The sequence below is a fragment of the Lathamus discolor genome, chromosome 6 (assembly GCF_037157495.1).
Source record: "Lathamus discolor isolate bLatDis1 chromosome 6, bLatDis1.hap1, whole genome shotgun sequence".
In the NCBI taxonomy this organism is placed as follows: domain Eukaryota; kingdom Metazoa; phylum Chordata; class Aves; order Psittaciformes; family Psittacidae; genus Lathamus; species Lathamus discolor.
In genome coordinates, this window is record NC_088889.1 from 90,843,443 (window position 1) to 90,865,408 (window position 21,966).

The following is a 21,966-nucleotide window of genomic DNA, read 5'->3' on the forward strand; positions in this document are numbered from 1 at the left end:
GGAGAGGTATGAGAGTAGTTTGGCACAGAGATGGATGCTTTGTGCCACCATGCAGCTGTTGTGCATTAACACCCTTGCTTCAAGACGGACAAAACTGGGCAAAGCTGAACAGGAAACTTCCTTTTTCATTGACCTCCCCTGCAGCTTGCCCCTGGAAGCTGGGGGTCTCTTGATGCCTCACTTTGGTAGATTTTCTTCTGTTAAAAGGTACATGGGAAGATGCAACCCATCAGCCAGTTCCCCAGTGCCACCCCTTATCCCCATCCACCTGTGAGTTAGTGCAGCCAAAGGCTGGAAGCACCCAGGCTCTTCCCATGGGCTGACAGCAGCTACCAGAGGGAGCAACCCCTTGCTACAGCACAGACACAGTGCAGGGCCCCCACCAGCCCCAGTGCAAGCTGCACCAGCCTTGAGCATCCTCCAACACCACAGGGATTCTGCAGCAGAGAGCGGCAACTTCCCATCCAGGGACCCACAAGCATCCCACGTTCTCGCCATCTTTCCAATCCCCTCTTCCAAGGGGTCACATACACGCAACTGCCAGCAAAGATCCGTAACAGAGGCTTACATCTAGCAAAGGCCTCCAGAGACTGAGCAGGGCATTTAGAAGATGTACCTGCCAGCAAGGACTGACAGTAGTCAGTGGGGAGCGTGGCCATCTCACATCCCTCACCATCACCATCACCACCACCAGCTCCAGCACAGCACTCAGTGCCATCACCCTCCTTATAGGGTCTAGGCATACAGCAAAGCCAGCAATGACACCAGAGGGGCAAAAGCCACACCAGTACCCAAAGTAATGTGGAGCAAACCTGACAGGGTCGGGTCTGCAGAGCACTGAGGCAGGATCAGCCCAAACCAAGGCACATGGTGAGCCTGGCTTGCCCTTATGGAGCCTTTCAGCATCCCACAGCCTTAGCCCTGCCGTGTGCGGTTACTGCCAAATCAATATCCGCGTCTTCCTGGTAAATAATTGTGTCAGTGGGATGCTAATGGTGCACAGTGCTCTTGGTGTCAAGTCAAGGCTTTTTTTGACGAAGCAAAGTCATTCATTTTCCTCCCCCTTTCCCCCCGCAAGCCATCCCAAACGCACAAAATGGGCTCCAGACCCACCTCCTACAAGGAAATGAGAACCAGCCCCAGAGGATCACCCAGCAAGAAGCCTCTGTTCAGAGATCTGACGCCTCTTCAAAGACAGAGGAGCAAATGTGCTCCTACCTCCGCTGATTTATGAAGAACGTCTGCGTCACCGATGCAGGGGAAACGCTTAAACGCTACCAGAGGGGAGAGGAATCGAGCTCTCACTGCCTGTGTTTTGGGGGTTACACTCAATAACCCCTCTATTATAGTTTGCTTTCATATAATTAAATCTATATTGAATTTTGAAACAAAACAACCTGGTGACTGCAGCCCATGCTGCTGGGTTACATGCTCACTAGCAGAACACACCCCAGTGTCACGGCTGGGAGCATCCGATGGCAGGCAGGATGTGCCAAAATGGGCTCTTGAATCGCATGCGGCAGCAGCCGGCCTGGGACCATGTTCCCGTGTGCACTGGGATGCAGGGAAAGCAGGTGGCTGGTGGGAAACAGCCAATGCCACCTTGGCTGGAGCAGAGCCAGAGCCGTGGGTACCCCAGAAAGGCAGGAGAAGGCTGGATGAAGTGAAGGGCACAGGCCAGGAGTGTTGTCTGAAGCCTCCGTTTCTTTCCTTCCTCCCCCTCTGGGTTGAAAACCTCTGGGCGTAAATTGTTCTAAGTTATCTCCGTTTGGTTTTAATTTCTGCTGGTGCCCCAGTGTTATTTATGCCCTTGAAATATAGCACTAGGCACATGTACAGCGTTGTGGTCATGAAATGTAGCCTACTGCATATAGTATTTATTGATCAGCGCAGTAAATAAGTCCAACAAGCACAACTCATCCAAGCGAGCAGAGGACACTGCTAGAGGCTGCCCATCTGCCAGGGCTGGCAGGATTGCACCAGCAGCACAGGCTGACAGAGCTGCTCCTCAAGTGCTCTTTGTCATCCCAAATGAAGCCAAGAGAGCCAGTGCAGCTCCTGGCTGGCACAAGGCTCCCAGTCAGGGTGGCCAGCACTGCAGGGCACATCCCTGGGGACATGGTATGCTCCTTGCTCTTGCCAGAAGGGCAGTGACAGACAAAAAGTGACTGCTTGACTGCATCCAAGCAGGAGAAGAGACACCAAGGGAAACACAGCCGCTCAGGGAGCTGGATCCTCACAGCACCCTCAGCACCATGCACTCCAGGAGGCCACTGCTAGAAACAAAAGCTCTCTGCAAGGGTCTTTTGTTGGTTTGATTTGACCATGCTTGAGGAGAAGGGGAAGGCAGCACATAGCAGCCCTGTGTACAAGCAATTGCTTGATTAACATAGTTAATGTCTGTGAAATTTATTCAGTGTCTGAATTCTTGCACTTCTTCCAGGGGAAAGGCACCAGGGGACTCCGATACTGCTGTCCATGCAGAACTGTGTCTCTCAGCTGTCCCAAGTATTTCATAGAATCATAGAATGGTTTGGGTTGGAAGAGACATTAAAGATCACCCAGTTCCAACCCCAGTTTCCCTGGAAGCCCTCCCTGTCCTGCAACAAGAAGAGAGACTGGGAAAGTCAAGTGCAAGATTGGGTATATTTAGTGTTGCTACACTGGGAGTCATTCATCTTAGCTCAAAGGTGAACCGACACCATCCTCAAGGACAGGAGCTTAACAAGCGCAGTAGGAAGACCTGAACCAGATCTTGACCTGGTCTAAATCACACAGCTGCACTGAACCAAACAAGGCTGATTTATATCAGCAAGAAGCCAGTCTCTTTGGCTCAAATTCACGCCCAGCTCCTACAGCCACAGCATTGCTGGAGCTGCCTGTCCACACCAAGCAGAGCTCACCCCACTAATATCATCTCTCCCAGCAGCCCAGCACAGTGCCATGACATGACACCAACACTCAGACTCCATGGAACACTCACACCAAGACATTGTTTTGACTCCAGCAAGCAGCTTTAAGAGCCTGAGGGTACAGTAAAGACCCTCAGAAGGGGATGTGCTGCAGCAGACCCTCCTCTGGGTTTCACTGCCCATCACCACAGGATGCTAAGCACCTGAAACACAGCCTGGTTTTAGGAGAGACCCTCAGCACCATATGATACATACAGGATTGTCCTAGTGGGCCCTCATACGCAGCTCCTCTTGGCTTTGCTGCAAAAACATCACCTCCCAGAGAAGATAATCTTGCATCAAACTCATGTCTCAGCCGTGAAGCTGGTCTTGAAGAAGATCCCGAGTGTCAGGGACTGGAGCAGGTTACAAGGGAGCAGCGGAGTTGTGAAACCTGTGGATTGCTGCACCATCCTCACACCCTCTGCTAACACAGGGGCCCTGCACCTTGCAGCCTCCCCACTTGGGTGCGTGACAGCACTGTTGCAGTCACATCTCCAGTGATGCTGCAGCTCTGGCCCTGCAGATCCCAGTTCATCTCCGGGCAGTGTTTCTGAGCGGGGTGGAACACACACAGCACAAAAGGGCGCTTTCACCAGCTCTGCTCACTTGTACCCTGGGGCAAGTGCGATACCCTGACGCCTCTCACCAGGGGACAGCGCCTTCCAGCTTAGCTGGACACTGCACCAGGGAAGATGGGCCCAGCATGGGGCACCCTGGAGGCCAAAGCAGCATAAGCTGTGGGATAGCTTTGCCTCCAGCCAAGGCCCCTGTGTTACCTTGCTGCCTGCACACACCGGGGCCTTTTGCCTTCTCAGGCTCCCTCCAAATCCTTTCCGGCTCCACAGACACAGAGGTGGCAGCAGATACCCAATGACACTCAAACACTGTCCTCAAGCTTGGTACCTGCTCCTTTCCACTACCAAGGAACCTTCCACAGCCCCAAGGAGCCCCAGCATCTTCTACCTGCTGCAAAATACCCCAGCTCACTTCCAGGGTTGAACACAAAGTCCCCACTGCCAGACATCCCCGTGCACGTAGCATCAGTGGGGGGACCAGCACCCACCATGCTCCCCATCACCCCAAACCCTACAGATACTGAGCAGAGCCACTTCACCTTGGCCCACTCCCTGCGTAGGAGCTGGCTGCCAAGCTCCGACTTGGATCTAGCGACAGACTTTTGTGCTTTGGCTCATGGATCCTGAAAACAAGAGCTTTAATCATTGCTTGCTTTTCTGCGCCAAGAACCAAAATTGTCTTGTTAAATACAGTAAGTGATCAGTGCTCACAGTAAAGAACATTTCAATGAGTGCTTGTGTGGGTAATTATTTCAGGCTTGCCTCTCTTCCCCTCTTGAGAAAAATTATGGAATGTGGAAATTATTGCAAAGCCTCTCCGGACTTGGAATGGTTTCGGCCGCTTACAGGCGCTTGCTCTGGGCACTGCTGCAGCCTGTGCCTACATGTGGTTGTACATCACCCTGCTCACCAACAGCACCAGTGCCTGGGCAGGCTGCACCAGGATCACATCCTCCACAAGGAGGTACACCGCTGGCCCTTAGCTCGGACAGGTCTGAATAGGAGCGAGAGTGAGAGAGCTGGGCTGGGTCAGCCTGGACAAGAGAAGGCTCCTTAAGGGGAGACCTGAGAGCAGCTCCAGTGCCTAAAGGGGTTGCAGGGAACCTGGAGAGGGGCTTGGGACAAGGGCCTGTAGGGACAGACAGGCCAAGGGGAATGGCTTGAACCTGCCCGAGGGGAGACTGAGCTGAGCTCTTAGGCAGAAGCTCTTCCCTGTGAGGGTGCTGAGGCGCTGGCACAGGGTGCCCAGAGAAGCTGTGGCTGCCCCATCCCTGGCAGTGCTCAAGGCCAGGTTGGACACAGGGGCTTGGAGCAAGCTGCTCCAGTGGAAGGGGTCCCTGCCCGTGGCAGGGGTTGGGGCTGGATGAGCTTTAGAGTCCCTTCCAACCCAAACCAGTCTCGGATTCTATGACTGGCTGTAAGGATGGGGAGCTCTCTGCACTCACAGATGGCAGAAATGAGCACCAGAGTGAAGGCATTTGCCCATCAGCCAGCTGGGCACATAAACCTGCATGGAGGTGTTTATGCTGAAAATACCCAGGGACTTTTTCTGCCTTTTTAAGCTTCATCTGCTCACCCAAATCCTCCTGGAGCTTTTCCCTCCTTCATCCCATGCACCACACCAAGACTGCCTTGTACAATATCCTCTTGGAGGCAAGAGCAGAGACTCCCACTGGCTGTGAGGGGTGTGCTGGGATGCGCTCTTCCTGCTTCACTGGGAGATTTATTAGTGTAATGAAGGGGAAGAAAGTACCCCATGAATCACTGGCACACCGGCATGTTGTGATGCTCTGTAAATAATCCAGGGATCTGATATTATCAGGATTTAAGCTCTCTCATTAGGTTTAAGCTCTGGTAGGAAGGATGAGGATATAGGCTGGGGGTGCTGCATGTCCCATCCGTGCTGAGGCTGCCTGCAAGGGCAGGCGATGTGTTTGCAGACGGAGGTTATTCCTTCTCTTCCCGCTTCCCCATGGATGGGCTTTCCCAGTGTTTCCAGGCTCAATGGAAACCTGTGGGTGCCAAACCCTGCTGTGGAGCGTGCTGTGTGTGGAGCTGCTTGCGTTTAAAAGCCAGTTTTGAGTGTTTCTCTCTAACCTTAACCCTTTCTCTAGGCTTGAGTGCAAACTGATGCTGTTCCTGTCTGGGGTTTCTCTCCTCCTCCTGCTGAGGTTTCAGCCACCAGCTGCATTTGCAGAGGAGGAGATGATGCAAACCTGGCTGCGAGTGGGCTGGGGGCATTTTGCTCAAAGGGAAATATCCCCCTTTTCCAGAAAGGTATTCCCTGGAAGAGGCAGCATCACTGCAGTCTGCTCTCTTGGTCCCTTCAAAGCTGGGCTGAGTGACGGCACTGCTGAGCAGCATCCTCCTCTGAGCGTGCGGTTCCCCACCGTGTCAATTCCAATGACACTCTTGGTGCTGGGGCTCCCTTGGCTTCCACAGCGCTCTTATCTTTGGAAAGAATCATAATAAAAGCTAAAATGCAACTTTAACAGAGCAATATTAGAGAGGGCTGGAAGAGAAGTGCTGGGAGAAAAAGGTTCCTGCCTGGGGCTGGGGCACAGCTCAGGGTGCCAAACACAGATCCATGGCTGCACTCAGGGATGCAAAAGTGGGGTAAAAAACACTAAATCAGTGTTTGTGGGCTTGGCTGGTGTGTGCCCACGTGCTGTGCTCAGACACGGAGGGGACAGGCTTACACAAGCTGGCACAGCAGAGACTTCTGTTGCCTTTAGGACAGGTACGGGGGTTATTTCGTACAATCTGGTTTGGGTTGGAAGAGACTTGAAGCTCACCCAATTTCAATCTCTTGCTATGGGCAGGGACCCCTTCCACTGGAGCAGCTTGCTCCAAGCCCCTGTGTCCAACCTGGCCTTGAGCACTGCCAGGGATGGGGCAGCCACAGCTTCTCTGGGCACCCTGTGCCAGCGCCTCAGCACCCTCACAGGGAAGAGCTTCTGCCTAAGAGCTCAGCTCAGGCTCCCCTCGGGCAGGTTCAAGCCATTCCCCTTGGCCTGGCCCTACAGGCCCTTGTCCAAAGCCCCTCTCCAGGTTTCTTGTAGCCCCTTTAGGTATTGAAAGGCTGCTCTAAGGTCTTCTCTGAGCCTTCTCTTCTCTGCCCCACTCCTCGGAAGGCGTGGGGGGACCCATCACCCGCACACAAGGCTGACAGGAAGGGAGTCATTCCTGAGGAGCATTGCTTCTAAACCACTCCAATATGGCAAGGCAATGTTAACCAGCTGGGAAAACGCTTTAAAAGACCCTTAATTAAAGGCTGGCTGTTGCACAAGCTCCTTTCCCATCCCCACCAGAAGAGTTTCCCAGTTTCCCGGCCCCTCTCCTGCTGCCCTCCATCCCTCACACTTTCTTTCCCGCTGGCATCTGCCAGCAGCATGCTGCGGCTGCTGCAGGGTGTCTCTGCAGCAATCAGCCCCTGCTGTCACATGGAAGTTTGCACTCAGAGCAAAAGAGGGGGGGGAAGTGGATAATGTTCTCCCTGTTGGCTTCCAGGCGAGGCTGGAGGCTGCAGCTGCCTGTGTGGATGATGGTGATGGGGCAAAACATCATCTGGTCCCAGTCTAAACCATCCCTCACCAGCTACAGTGAATTAGGGCTGAATCAGACCCTCCAGCACCATTGCTCACCCTTAACATTGGCCTTCATGTAATCAACTGTGGTACCTCTCAGTGCCCTGCCACTAGCCAGATGCAAAGCCTTCATCCACCCATCCATCCATTCATCCATCCCCCTCCTCCCCCTGCCCACTTTGTGTGTCCATGCCCTCCGGGGAAGGAGCAGTGGTGGCAGTGCCCCATCCCACGTGTCTCCTCCTACCCCATACCAGGCAATGGGGGGTACATGATTAAGGTCTGAGGCTCGCCTCCTGCCAGGGGAGAGCTTGCCAGAAAGGCCCCAATTTCTTCTCTCTATTGATATAAAGTGATTAATTATGTGAGGCAGTGTCGCTGTTTCTAATCAAAGGAAACTAAAATCAGAGCTCTTGCCTCAGCCAAGGAAAGTGCTGAGCTTGTGCAAGGGTGCACAGCCCATGGGGCAGCTCTGCGGGGCTGTGCTGCTCCCAGCCAGGATTCAGCCCCCTCACACAACCATGATCACTGCCCTTGGAGTGGGGAAAAAGGATGCTGCAAGCAAAGGGGACATTCTTCTTCCTGATCACATCTGTCACAGCACCTCAGTGAGCCCATGTAGGATGGGGACAACCCCATGCACACTGAATGAGGGACCAGAGCATTCCAAACCACCCCTGCAAGTGAGTTAAACCTGTACAAGAGGATGCTGAGACTGGCATCCCTTCTCCTCCAGAAACCACATCTGCTTGAATGCTCAAGCAAGATTGAAGACCTGAACAGAGAAGCACCTTGCATTTCCAAAACGGGTCAAAGACGACTACTTTTTGTGCCAAGAAATGCAAATAAACTCGGCAGAGCTGGTTGCCTCCCAGCAGCTGCATCCCTTGCACGTCTTCCACATCTGCTTTAGGGAGTCACAGGGTTTGGAGGCAGCAGGGGGGGACCCTGCAGTGGGGACCCTCAGAGCCCTCCTCGCAGTGGGGACACAGCAGCAGCGTGCCCTGTCCCAGTTCAGACAGGTATTTATCCCAGCAGGATGCTCACAAATAACTCATTTGCTTCATTATTTCAGTAATTACTATTTCCCTGCAAGCACCCTGCTGCTGCTCACAGGCTTCCAGAGCACACAGGCAGAGCTCAGCTCACCCCAACCATGTTGAACCAGTGAACAGCATCACCCAGGATCGGGGCAAAGGTTGAACCACAACAGCCCAGCTCACTCCTGCATTAGACACAAGCATCATGTACTGTTTTCTTCCTCACATTAACGTACCCCAGAGCTGCCTACACCTGATGGTGGTTATTTGTGCCCACATGTGGGATCCAGCCCATGCTCTACATGACTTGGAAGCCACCACTGGGCACATGGTTGCAATTACAGCAGCCTCTCCCTCAGTGTGGGCATTTTCTTGTCTATTGGGGAATATGGCAGTTATGTTTTGTATGGAGATGGGAATCAGAGCAGAAGCCAATGGAGATGGTGCTGCTCAAGGCCTGTGCACGGTGCCAAAGGGCTTGATGGGAAGGCAGGACACTGCAAGAAGGCACTCATGTCCCTCACAAGGGCTCTCTCCTCTGTGCTGGCTGGAAGCAAGGCAGCCACAGGGCACCCTGAGGCAAGAAGCACCATGGCTCTGGGCATCCTCAAGCATTGGATAAGCAAGGATTTGCAGGTTATCACTGGGAAGCGCAGCAGTGTCCTGAAGGCCACCATCACATACCAGAGAAGGACCAGTGACCCTGGGAAGAAGCATTATTGCACCATGGGACAGACAAAGCTCCTCTTGGCCCCCCCAGGCACAAATACCAGATACCTTGAGGTGCTCCAGCAGCCACAGACACTCTCTGAGCACCACTGCACACAACCACAGTGCTCCATCCCAGACTGGCCCTATAGCACCCACAAACAGCACAATGGATGCCCGACATCCCCAGCAGTACCCCCACATCCCCTTACCAGCCAGCTCCTGCTCCCAGACCAGGACAGCACTCAACACCCAGAACTCCAGGAATGATTTAGCCTCCCATCTCCCTGCATTTATAGCCTGCAGGTGTCCCACACACCCCAGCAGCATGAGCCCCACCTGAGGACACCGCAGCAGGCAGCAAATGGGGATGGATGGGATGTTTCCAGGGCAAACTTGGCTTCCCCTGGTTCTAAAACGTTCCAAAGCACTTTAAGATGAAATGTGTAATTGCAAATCAGCCCTGCTGCTCTCCTGCAGACCTAAACAGAGGCAGGGGAGGTTTAATGTCTTCCTTTTGGACCTTTTTTTCTCCCCTCCTATGTTTGTTCTTTCCCTTCTGTCCTAAATTTGGTATAAAAGAAAAAGGAGTAAATAAAAGCTTTGGAAAGCTCTTACAAAGCTGCTCTTCCTGGCTTATGGAAAGGGAGGCCCAGGGCACAGGAACCACAAGGTTTTGGATAGCTGGATTCTCACAACAAGAATAGGGTTAGAAATGGAAACTTTGGTTAACTGAGATGGGGATGAAAACTTCATTCCACACTTGGCAGCAACGCTGGGTCTCCATCATCCTCAGGCACTTCCCCCACGTATCCTGGTGCCCCAAAGGCATCTTGCCATTGTCCTCTGAGCAAGCAGATGTGGGCACACCAGTGCCCAAACTCTTGGAAGCTCCTTTAAGAACACTTCCCCAGGGAAGCACCAGTGGATTGGGTGCTCACCTGACTTTTAAGCACATTCCCAGCAGCCTGGGTGTAAATATCACCTTCCAGGTTTGGGATTCCTATCAATCTAAGGTAGATACAATAAGAAAGACCTAAAAGCATCCATATGGGACCATGTCCCCTCCCCAGCACTCGCAGGCACATCTCAGCATCATCTGTTTAGAACTTTATTTCCTCGTGCAGAAAGACACAGGGTGATGCCTGTCCCTGAGCCTCTGGGGGTGTTTCAGAACAATTCCTGTCCCTATAACAGCTCCCATGTACTGGGGTGAGACTCCCAAATCCTGCCCGCACCCAGCAGCAGCAGCCCCAAAGCTGGGGTCCGTAGGCTGACACTGATGAATACAAAAGCCACTGCAAAGGGGAGTTCAGCTTAGGTTTCCCTATGGGCCCACTGCCTGTTATCAGGGAAAGGGGTCCCAAATATGCTCCATCGAAGAACCTACAATAAAGAGGCAGTTTCTTTTCCTTGGTAGTCCTCAGTGAGATGGCACAAGAGCTGTGTGGTGCCGCCACTGACACCTTCAGTACATCAGTTGCTGATTTTTCCTGAATCTAGGGGTTTTATTAGGTGGATGAGGCAGTGATGGCAACGGTGGCTTTTGCTCTGCATAGACATGAGGAACACAAGATGTACTAGCACACTGCGGGATACCACTTGGGCTGGTGAAGGGAACCTACCTGACCATGGGGACCAAAGCATCTCAGTGGAGCTTCAAACCACCACTGCTCCAGCAATGCCCACCCTTCCTCTGGTTGGAAGCACATCAGTCCTCTTGAAAGCACCAGAAACAACCCAAAACTCTGCCATGGTGGACACAGGAACACAGCCCTGTGCTGGATCTCAGAGGAAGAGCCTGGAGATTTCATCTTCCTCCTTCCTACCCCAAGCCGCTTTTATTGTCTTCATCTAATGAAGTGCAGACTTCACCTGGACAGACCCATAAGTGGCTCCTCTCGGAGGCAATGAATACAAATACTTGACCTCATGAGCTGCGGGGCAGCAATTAGTTTAAGCAGGGGGTTTGTGTAACACTTCAAAAGTCTTAATACGTGCGGTCAGCCCCGGCACCGTATTTGCCAGAACCTATTGAGTAGTCTTAATGAGACTGCAAAGCAAGCTTTCAATACATTTTGGGTCGCTTCAGATGCTTTAAATGGCATAGTCTATATGGTATTGTGCAGCTTTAGAAAGGCCCGGGCTTTAAAAAAGTATGGGTCCCTTTCACAGGGCAGACAGAAACCATCTTTAGAGCCGGGACCCTTAACGTTTTGCATATCAATATGGCTGGGGCTGAATGCAGTCACTCAGCTGAGAAATAGGATCACTATCAGCGCTTCCAGGCTTTCACAGGCACTTGGGAAACTTTAAAGCCCTTGGTGGGGAATAATTTGGTCGAATGTCGTGGCTGGAAACAAAACCTAAACAAGCTGAGCGCAGTCCATCATGCGGAGCTGCCAGTGCTGGGGACAACGGGCTCCAGCCGCTCCACATCCAGCCCCCAGCGGGTCCATGGCCTGGGCACTCACAGTCCCAGGGGGACCCTGCAATGGGCATGGGCTGCTGAGCCCACCCTGCATCACTTAGAGGGCTCTGGGGTCTCCAATCAGCAGAAACAGCCCTGATTTCATCCCTTATTATTCCTTTATAATATCCCAGTTTCTTAACACTAGCCGTAAAGACCCCAGGCGCTGGCACCACAGTGGTGGCATCTCTGTCTGTCCCTGTGCCCCTCACACGCACATAGACCAACACCATGATGCTCTGAAACAAGCAACTGTTTGCATTTAACTCCAACATCGTGTTAAGCCCATCCCTGCACATCACTTGTCCTGGGGGATGAATAGAACAAATGTGTTCAAATTCAGCTATAGCCTGGAACATCAATACAGAAAACGTGTCACCTCCAAGGGGTACAAAGGAGGGACATGGGAGCAGGGAAAGCTGTGTGGGATAAAGCACACTTGTGCAGGTGTAAAACCACCCTGGAGCTGGAAGGAAAGGGGCTGGTGCCTGTTGTGCATCCTGGGAGAAGTGGTACCCACCATCTCCATCACCCATGACAGCAACAGCAAGGAGGGGAGGTGATAGCACACCTGGCAGGACAGGCCTGGTTGGATGGCTAGCTTTGGGATGTCTGCTTTGGGATGTCTGCTTTGGGATGCTGCTGGATGGAAGAAACCACAGCCAAAGTGTATTTGTGAACAATACAGAGCCTGAGGGCCCTTGAAAACATGTAATTAGCTCATTAAAGAGACAAATACAAGTCACTAATAAGATATTAGAGTTAATTAAATGTTTTCCCCATCTTTAATTAGGGGAAAAGTAGTTAACTCAGATTAAACTAATTTCTGCAGCCTCTCATGTTGGCTCTTCTATGGCTGCAGGTTTCAAAATCTATTGTGATTATTGAACTGAAAGGTCAGAGACTGGGGTTTTGCCTGCTTTGCTTGGGTGAATTAGAGGGAAGCAGGGAATTTCATCCTCAGGGTTAGAAATGCCCTGCTTTATCATCTGGGTTACTCCAGGAACATAAGAAGGTATGTGATATACAACTCCCTCTCCCTATGCAAGGTCTCCCCCTAAACCCAGACCTGGCATTTGTTCAAATCTACTGCCTCTAATTGCTTTTCTTAACTAAAGGAAACTCCTGCAGACTGTTTTCTGTCTGCAAAACGTACCCCACACGTGGGGTCTGCCCCTCGGCCAGCCTCACCCACTGCCCCACATGCCCCAGAGCTCAACTGCTTCCCAAAGCTTCTATTGTGGATGGCAGAGGTGTCATCCCCACACACACACATACCCCCATCCACACACTTACATGCTCCCACTCGCCAGCCAGAATGGTCACAGTTAATAGAGATGAGCACGATTTATATGGAAGAATATTTAATCTGGTCGGGGAGGGGAGAGGGGGGCATCTGTGGTTTTATTCTTTAAATATTTCTCTCTACTCCAGAAGGGTCCATTTCTCCCCAGAAAAGGTCCAATATAAATTAGAACAAAGGGAGGTGGTTGCTGGTGGGGTGGCCATGGGCATCCCTGGACCACAGCAGCCACGAGCATCCCTGGACTGTGGTCCTGGCTCTCCACGCCGCTGAGCAGACCAGGTCCCACCACAGCAGGCTGCCCTACGGATGGCTCAGTCCCAGCCAAAGTCCTGCCCTGTCATCTGATAAAACTTCATGTTGAAGGGTCTGTAAAACTCCCGCAGGCGCTGGACCACCTGCACGTCGATTTTGGGATGCGGCCGCCCCTTGGATTTCCCCAGGCAGCGGGGCTTGCTGCTGCCCTCTGGCTTCTTCAGGCAAGGAAAGCCCTTGGTCTCGTTAAAATAGAAGTGTTTGTCTGTCACCACCCTCTTGAGACCCAGGAAGTCCTGGACACGGCCCATCTCCCCGGCCGGGTCGCTGACGAGCCTCTCCCCACTGACAAAGAGGAACTTGGAGAGGGGGAAGTACTGGAGCCAGTTATCCAGGTGCTTGGCGTAGATCCCGATCCTCACCGCGCTCCAGCTGGTGTCGATCAGTCCTGTGCTGATGTTTTTGAAGGCCAGGGCCTGGAAGCTGGGGATGGTGGGGTTTTTGGAGAGTGTCTGTGTGTAGTCCGAGATGGCGCGGGTGACCGGGTTCCGCACCACCACGATCAGCTTCGTGTCCCGGGACATGTTGTAGATGCGCCGAGGAGCCTCCTTGGTGACAAAGTAGCTGGGGGTCTTCTCCATGGTGATCTGCCCCTCCAGTGTGCGCGGCATCAGGCTCCTGGGGAGAGAAAGGGACCTGGTCAGGGCTCAAGGCACAGATGCTCTGATGTGATGCTCTGATGGGAACAAACAGGAGCAAGCCCCAAAAGGCAGCTAGGAATGACCAAGGGTCTCCAATCACAACCACCTCTCTCCTTCCCCTCCTGCCAGTCAGCAGCACTGCCTTGTCACATCCCATCAGTCATCTCCTCATCTTCAAAAGCCTTTGAGGAGCCCCCATACCTGGCTCTCTCCTTTCTGCTCACCTTGTCTCAGCCTCCCCACCAGGGTCTGTCCCCAGCAAGGGTCTCCCTGTCACTGCCCCTCCAGCAGCACCATCCAGAGGGCATTTGCAGGCAGTCGGTCCCCATCAACCTCCTTCCTAACCCTGGAAATCCCTCCTGCTTCTTCCTCCTCACCCCAGTGAGTTACACACAGGTTTTGGGACAGGGCTGGTTTCATCCTGTTCCATCATGTCCCAGAGGTGCCAACTTGTCACATCGGGTTGAAAAGAGGAAGATCTCACTATGGGGTGTGCATCCTCAGGCTAAGCCGAAGTGAGAGATGGGGATGGAGATGCCCACCAGGGCTCCCAACTCCTTTGCCTCCAGCCAGCAAGCAGTTAAGGCCAGAAAAAGACTGTTTCCTTCTTTACAAAGAGGCAGAAAACCCTCTCAGGGCCCAGCATTGTGCTGGGTAGAGCTCACTGCCCTGATTGTTCCCTCCTGCACTTTAATGAGGCGTTAATTGCCGGAGAAATTACCCAGCCATGAGGAGAGCCAGGGGCTGCAGAACAGGTCCCTGTTGTCGCCAACACAGGCACCTGCCCCAGAGCCCTTCATGGGCAGGGGCACCTTCCACCAGAGCAGGTTGCTCAAATATACATAATACATAGAAAAAATAAGCGTGGGTTTCTGCTCCTAGCTGGGACTTTAGTTAGCAGATGGCAGAGTACTTAACCCAGCAGGCAAGGGCTGGTTTACAACGGGAAACAGAGGCACCAAGTGATGACATGGCTTGTGAAGGAGCTGCTGTCTAAATGCCTGCATTCATCCAGCCAGCAAACACCCACTGTCCTGGCCCAAGATCACTTGTACAGGCAGCAAACACACAGGGGTCCAACACAAGTGGTTCTATACCCGAAGGGATGATAGGAGGATATTAACTGTGACAAGGCCAGGTTGGATGGGGCTTGGAGCACCCTGCTCTAGTGGAAGGTGTCCCTGCCCATGGCAGGGGTTGGAGCTGGATGAGCTTTAAGGTCCCTCTCAACCCAAACCAGTCTGGGATTTTATGTTAAAATTAAGCCAATAAAAATCAAGTCTAACTCAGATGTTTCACTTGACCTAAAGGAGAGAGCTGGGACTGGACACTGTTTCCTACAAGGTTATTCCAGTTTGCCTCAACTTGGAAGAAATCTGGTTTTAAAACACAAGGTGCCCACTGGGGCTGCTCCAGCCTGTGTCCCTTATGGCTTACAGGAGAGGAGAGGAGCATCCTCCTGACCCATGCATCCCTCTCCCTCACCCAGGCAGGGGCTTAATGATGCTTATTCAAGGCCAACCTGACCCACAAAGGGCAGGGATTGCTCCAAAACCCTGTTTAGGGAATGGTGGCAGAGCAGGAGGATGAGGATGAGGATGAGGATGAGGATGAGGGTGGACCTTCCCACCTGGGTCCCACAGCAGGGCCAGCACTTGGCAGCAGCACAGGGGCTTTTAGTGGTCCCCATCCCATGCTCCATCCCAGAGCAGGAGGGGACCGGCCACGCTGCAGCCGGGGCTGAGCTGTGGGGAAGCCAAGGCTCTGCCCAGCCCCATCTGTTCCTTATGTAATGGGAAAAGGCTTGAGGTTTCTGGGATTTTTCCCCTGGACGCAGGAAAGAACACTTTATTAAAAGCATTTGCTGGGCCCCGCACAGCTCCCTCCCCCAGACAAGAGGCAAAAGCCACTTGTGGCTTTCCCACCTCCTTTTCCCCTCTATGTTTTTGGGCAGTGCCACTGTTTTCAGAGCCATTTCTGATCCCTGGATCCTGTGATGCCCAGGCAAGCGAGATGCCCTGCGGGGTACATGCATCCCAGGGCAGCAAAGGTGTTTTCCCAACCTTTCCAGCACCTTTCCTCACTGTCCCACATAACTGTGCTCACAGAGGCACTGACTGAAAGTGCTCAAGGCCAGGTTGGATGGGGCTTGGAGCAAGCTGCTCCAGTGGAAGGTGTTCCTGCCTGTGGCAGGGGGTTGGAGCTGGATGAGTTTTAAGGTCCCTTCAACCCAAACCATTCCATGATTCTATGATTCTTACTGGGAAGCACCTTCCCAAACCTGGATCAGACACTTACAGCCCTGTCCTCTGCCAGGAGCAAAGCAAACCCAACAGGACATCTCTGAACACAGCTCCTAGCACCTCTCCAGCCTGCTGCTTGGGCTTCCATGCCAGCGAAGTGTGTTTAACACTAAATACACCAAGAAACCTGGCATGGGGGTTGCCAGCTGCTCCAGGCATCTCCTCTGGGTGGTTTGTTGAGGAATTTCTGCAGCGCTTCCCTGGTCCTTTCCAACCTTTTCCAACCTTTTCTATTCTGTGACTCGAGCATTGTGTAACACTGGGATTTCCGCACAGCAAAACAGCTCCTTGCAATAAAACGTTTACTAGCAAGCCCTTGGGATGACGTGATTTGGGGTCCCTGAGAGTCCACATGAAACTGCTTTTCCTCAAGCTGTGCTCCACAGCCCAGCACTGGTTGTACCCGAGCTCAGGAATGCAAGGCTGTACCCAGCTTTGGTACAAGGCGATGGTTTGGGTTTGCTGCCGTTGCCATCACGGTGTTCCCTAGGACATAAACCAGAGCGATGGGAGCCAGATGCCTCAGTAAAAGGGTCAGTAAGAGCCATTTCACCCTGCCTGTTCCTTATTGCAGAGGGACAAGGGCCACGGTGAGCCCCATGGTGCTAGGACCATTACTAGGGGGTCTGTGGGTGGGTGGAGGGGCCCCCTGGTTCCCCCTCATCACAGGCAATGCTGCAGCCATCAGTACCAGCATCTTCCCTGCCCTCATCCTGCTGACCAAGGGCTTCTCAGCACACACCAACTGCACCTACTGTAATTTAAGCAAACCACAGCATCCTTGGCTTAATTAAAATGTCATTAAAACAGAATCTTTAATAAAAGCCCATGGTGGGGCAGGGATTCCCAACTCTGCTGGAGCTGCAGTGGGCAGTTCCTGTGCCTGTGAGCTGTGATGGGGTGCAGAGACCTTCCTCCCCACTAACACAGCCTCACGTCCCCAACCAGGGACAGCAATAGGGCAGTGATATCCCATGGACCCCAAGGCTGGTCCATCAGAGCCATAAGCTCTGCAAACCAGTGCTTACATGGACCCTCAGATAGGTTCTGGTTTAAACTCTTGGATAACTCCACCGCCACCCACCAGAGGAACTGGATCCCAGCATCACCCCAGTACCACATCACAGCAGCAGCCTCCCAGCAGTTCTTGTGCAACACCTCCTCTTCCCCAGCAGCTCAGTCACTCCCAGCCACTTGCAAGATAATTGCAGTAGTTCACATTTTCATTAACTCCTTAATACTTCCCCCTAAATGACCCCAGTTAATTATTGATGACCCCTGTCTCCCTCCAGATCTGCCTTAAACTGGCAAAGAGCAGGCCGGGCTGCTGCAGGCCCCACTTTAGCATTGGAAACTGTGATTAAATTCACTTAATTCTTAAGAGAATGCATTGGGAATGCTGAGCATCACCTACAGGTGCATGACACTGCAGTGGGGGGGCACCTCAGAAACCCTGGAGGTGAAGTGTACTTCAATGTGTGCTCCATGTGCCCCAGAGGAAGGATAAAACTCTTTTACCTTCCTATTAAGCTGATCCATTTCAATTTTAATAAGCAGTAAAATGACTATTTGAGAGGCATCGGAGGTGGGGTTTCCTACAGAGATATCCAACACTTGAAAGAAAACAGCAAATGCACAGAGAGGGATGGAAAATGTCTAAATTTACACATCGTTTGACCAAGTTTTCCTTTCAATGCACCCAGGGTGAACCCTCCTCATCCTCCTCCCATCCTCCAGGCTGTGGTCACCTCCTGCTCTGCACTGGCTGCTGCGGCCATGCACCGAGGGCTGAGCCAGCAAGTCTGTAGCATCCCCTTATTGCTTCCAACCCAGATGCAATCCCAGGGATTCTGGAGTTCTCCAGGACATTCCCTCTATTATAATCAGTGGGCATTTGAAGATTTGCTGTGCTCCCAGGGGCCCTCATTTAGATGAATTACCTCTTCTGCAGAGGTAGCAAGGTGCAGTATCTTACAGCCCTGATGAAAATGCAGAGAGCTGCATGAAATAATCAATAATTGAAGCAAACTTCCAAAAATTGGGATGACAAAACTTTCCAGGGTCAATCGGTTCAGGATTCCTTGACTCTGGCATGATTTTGTTGCAGATGAAGGAGAACTCCTCCCAGCATCAAGCTGAGAGCATGCAGTAGTGGATGTGCCCATCAGAGGACAACCTCACTGATAAGGTCTCCAGCCCAAGCGCATCCCTGTTAGCAGCCACCTGTATTAGCATGTGGGATAATCCGTGATTCATCCCCCAAAACACACCAGCATCATTGGGAGTATGAAGAGAGGCCCCAAAACCCCAGTTAACCACAGGGTGACGGATGTCATCCAGATCAGGGCTTGCAGGCTCTATGGTATCACTAAAAGTGGAATAGAAAAGAGGGGGAAAAGCCTCTCCATTATTATTAAACACCCCAAGCGCTGACAAAACCAGCCCCAACAAAAGCCAGCAAGAGGCCAGGGGGGTTCTGCTGCAGGGGATATGGTTGAGAGCTTTCTGCAGGACCAAAGAGACTCTTTCAAGGCAATGAGATGGGTGATGAGGGGACAAAACCAGCCAAGGACAGCCCCAGCTTAGCTCCGCTTGCGCAGCCCAGCCTTGTCTGGGCAGGGGACACCCACCAGCACCCGGTTCCAAGGCACCTCCTCTCTCAAGGCAGGGTGAGAGGCTGCCCGGGACGGGGCTCAGTGCGGGACAGGACCCTTTTTGTGTAAATGTAAAACAGTTTGGAACCAGGAGAGGGGGACAAGGCTTGGGACAGATTTATCCTCTCCCAGCAGACACCCGGTACCACCCGGATCTGCATATGAATCGCCCCAACAGGCTTATCTCACCCAGCGGGACAAGGCTGCCTTTGTGGCTGCACAACAGCTATGAAGTTGTTAAACTGGAACCAGTTGTGTAGGCTTTTAGATACCGGCCTTTTCCTTCCAGGCAGGGAAAATAGCAGCACCTTTGCTGGGAAGCAAGGGGTGAGAAAGCAGCGAGGGGGATAGGATGTCCAGAGGGATAAATCCAGCCTTGTGTCCCTGCTTGCCGCTCTGCCAAAGGGATGCTGGACCCCAAAGCAGGGTGGGAGATGTGGGGGTAGCCTGGTTTACCCCCCACCCCGGTCCCCTCCATCACCTCCTCTTCCCAAAGGAAGCACCAGGGCATCTGTTGAACCACAGCACAAGGCATGGAAGGCTGAAATCCCCACCAAGCCGCCCAGGAGCAAATTAGGCCGTGTTCCTTTTTATCCCTAATTACTGTGCTATTCCCTGTCTCCTTCCCTGCTGCCCCTTTGGCCGTGGCAGCAGGTCCAGGCAGAGCCCCCGGCTTCCTCCCAGACCTGTCTCCATTAGTTTTGCTTCTTTCACCATTCAAACCCGTGCAAATGAGGCCAGGGCTTCCCAATCAGGCCTGGCCAGGAGCTAATTGGCTTTAAGCAGGGAAACCTGAATATGGTAATGCTAGCAGGAACAGCCTGTGATGCGCCTGGAAGGGGAGCCAAGCCTCGGCTCCTCCATGGGCTGGCTCTGAGACACGTCAATTAACAACACGGAAGATCATTTATTAATGCTGCTTTGCACCCCCCTGCCCTTTGCTCCTCATTAGGGTTTGTACATGCAACATCCCAGCGGTTTGCCAGGTACTGCACAGCCCCATTCCCAGCTGGAGCATCCCTGCGCATCCCTGTGCATCCCCAAGCATCTCCTCCTGACCCCACGCAGCCTCTGGCTAAGGCCATGGCTGGAAGGTCTCCAGCCAACACAAGGCAACCAGAGCTCTCCTATTGCCAGACCACAGGGAATGAGGTCCCTGGGCTGGGATTCAGGTGGCAAAAGAAGCTCAGAGGAGAAGGAAGATGCGATGGGTTGGGTGGTACAACTGGGCACGGCTGTTCCCTATGGGGTCCAAGCACCCCAGACCCTTCATCAGCTGCTTTGTCCTGCTAAAGACATAGGCTGCAAAGCAGGAGGGTCTGTTGGGGCGGTTCAGGAAGGGCCAGGAGCAGAAGAGCTTTGTGTTTAACTTAGAATAAAGATCTGGTTGATGTGGAGAAGGGAAAGGGGAGAAGCTGGAGCCAGCATTAGCATTTCTAATGGAGTGGCTCTTTCACAAGCCACCCGATACCCAGTTTTTAGCCCTGATAAGAACTGACTGCTTTACCCTTCTGTAAAGCCACCCAGCCCCTGTGCACCCCAAGTGCCCAGCGCCAGCAGAAAGGTGGGAAAAAGGCTGGGCCCCCCCCAACAGCACAGGGCATTGCACCCTTTCCTGCTCCTGCTCTGACCCAGACCCGCTCCTCTCCACTGCCTGTCATTTGCATCACGATCGTGCTCATGTTTATGGCTGGGGTTGCAATTATGGGCAGCTCAAGCCCCTGAAGGTTTTTCTCTTTGCATGGTTATTCCAGTGGGGTCATTAAGGCCAAAAGGCTCCCGGTGAATGCACAGAGCAGCATATGATTATGAGGAGCAGAAATCAGAGTTAATAAGGGAGCTGCTCCTTCCCTGCTCGGGAGGGACAGCACTGGAGGAAGGGGGTGTTTGGCCTCTGAGAGCATCCATGGGGTTCAGAGGTGGAGCCGTTGGGGTGGGTACAGAGGAGGGCACAGAGCAGCTCTGCTCTGGAGCCAGGCTGAGAGAGCTGGGCTGGGGCAGCCTGGACAAGAGAAGACTCCTTATGGGGAGACCTGAGAGCAGCTCCAGTGCCTAAAGGGGCTGCAGGGAACCTGGAGAGGGGCTTGGGACAAGGGCCTGTAGGGACAGGCCAAGGGGAATGGCTTGAACCTGCCCGAGGGGAGACTGAGCTGAGCTCTTAGGCAAAAGCTCTTCCCTGGGAGGGTGCTGAGGCGCTGGCACAGGGTGCCCAGAGAAGCTGTGGCTGCCCCATCCCTGGCAGTGCTCAAGGCCAGGTTGGACACGGGGGCTTGGAGCAAGCTGCTCCAGTGGAAGGGGTCCGTGCCTGTGGCAGGGGTTGGAGCTGGATGAGCTTTAGAGTCCCTTCAACTCAAACCATTCTGATTCTGTGAAGCACCGGCACCACTCGGGTCTCTCTTTGCTCTTGGAAACAAGGCACAAAGTCACAGCCGCCCTGGGACTCCTGCTCACCAATGGAATCAAGTGAGGAACAGAACAGTGACGTGAATCCCCAAAACCCAGCCTTGCTGGGATGCTGGACCGGGGCTGACGGAAGGCAAGGGCAGGGCTCAGCCCTCTCCATCCCTCTGGAATGAAGGACGTCTGCCTGGCAGCAATTAGAAACCCTCTTCTACCAGCGCAGTCCCTTGTGTCCCTTTGATTCCTGAGTCCCGGCATTCCCGGGGGCATGGGGACAGCCTGTGGCAGGTGTCTTGCCTGTGACCCGGGTCAGCCGAGGGCTCTGATCTCCAAATGACCCTTCCCAGCAGTGAATACGGACCCGCGCTCAAACAGCTTGCAGATGAAGGAGCAACAGACTGGAGATGATTTATTCAGGAATTAAAGGTTCAGTTCCCCTCTCAAAGGCTGCGCCTCGGCACTGTCAGCCTTCATTGCACACAATTAAAGGGCTTTGCTGCCCCGGCCCACCACCTCCCTGCCAGGGGGATGAATCAAACACAACCAGCCCCCCTGCACGTCCCATCCCATCCCTCATACATAGGGTTGGAGCACTGGAGAGGACTCACAAACTCAGTGCATGAGTGGCCCTGGGCTCCAGCCCGGGATGCTGCTCCCTCCTTCTCTGTTCTCAGCCGGGGACCGGTTTGGCCCTGCTGGGATGGGGGATGCAGACACTGGGGTTTGGTCCCCAAGGGATGCTTGGGGTCAGGGTTTCTGCTTGGCTCACAGCAAATCTGGCCCTGGTGCCATCCGGGCAAAGCCTGCTCCTGCAGCTGGGGCCTGGTGAGATGCTCCTGGAGCCCTGGATCAATTCCTCCTCTTTGGAACAAGACCAGACCCCCTCCACCAGCTCAGCACCCTGGGGCTCCGAGCAGGGAAGGTGCTGGTCACGTGTAAGCTCACACCAGCATAATTCCAACACAGGCTTGAACTTCCCTCTCGCACCTGAGAGCGGAGATAAGGATAAACCTGGC

The 21,966-nt window shown here is 53.2% G+C and overlaps 2 protein-coding genes across 10 annotated transcripts in view; both read right to left on the reverse strand.

Annotated features, from left to right (window-relative positions):
* The window catches only part of MEIOB (meiosis specific with OB-fold), a 32,054-nt gene extending 21,523 nt beyond the window's left edge, over positions 1-10,531 (reverse strand). For 7 of the 9 annotated variants that reach the window (XM_065686608.1, XM_065686610.1, XM_065686607.1 and 4 more), the window contains exon 1: positions 9,077-9,121. Coding sequence is in view for 1 of the 9 variants with exons in the window: in XM_065686614.1 (XP_065542686.1) it covers positions 10,490-10,511 (22 nt within the window). In the remaining 8 variants the exon portion in view is untranslated. Of the gene's footprint in view, positions 1-9,076; positions 9,122-10,489 lie in introns of those variants that run through there. The other 2 variants (XM_065686614.1, XM_065686606.1) reach the window with 2 other exon arrangements.
* A 2,181-nt stretch (positions 10,532-12,712) lies between these two features.
* The window catches only part of HS3ST6 (heparan sulfate-glucosamine 3-sulfotransferase 6), a 31,970-nt gene continuing 22,716 nt past the window's right edge, over positions 12,713-21,966 (reverse strand). Inside the window, exon 2 of the mRNA XM_065684854.1 lies at positions 12,713-13,570. Coding sequence (XP_065540926.1) covers positions 12,952-13,570 — 619 coding nt within the window. The 3' untranslated portion in view covers positions 12,713-12,951. The remainder of the gene's footprint in view (positions 13,571-21,966) is intronic.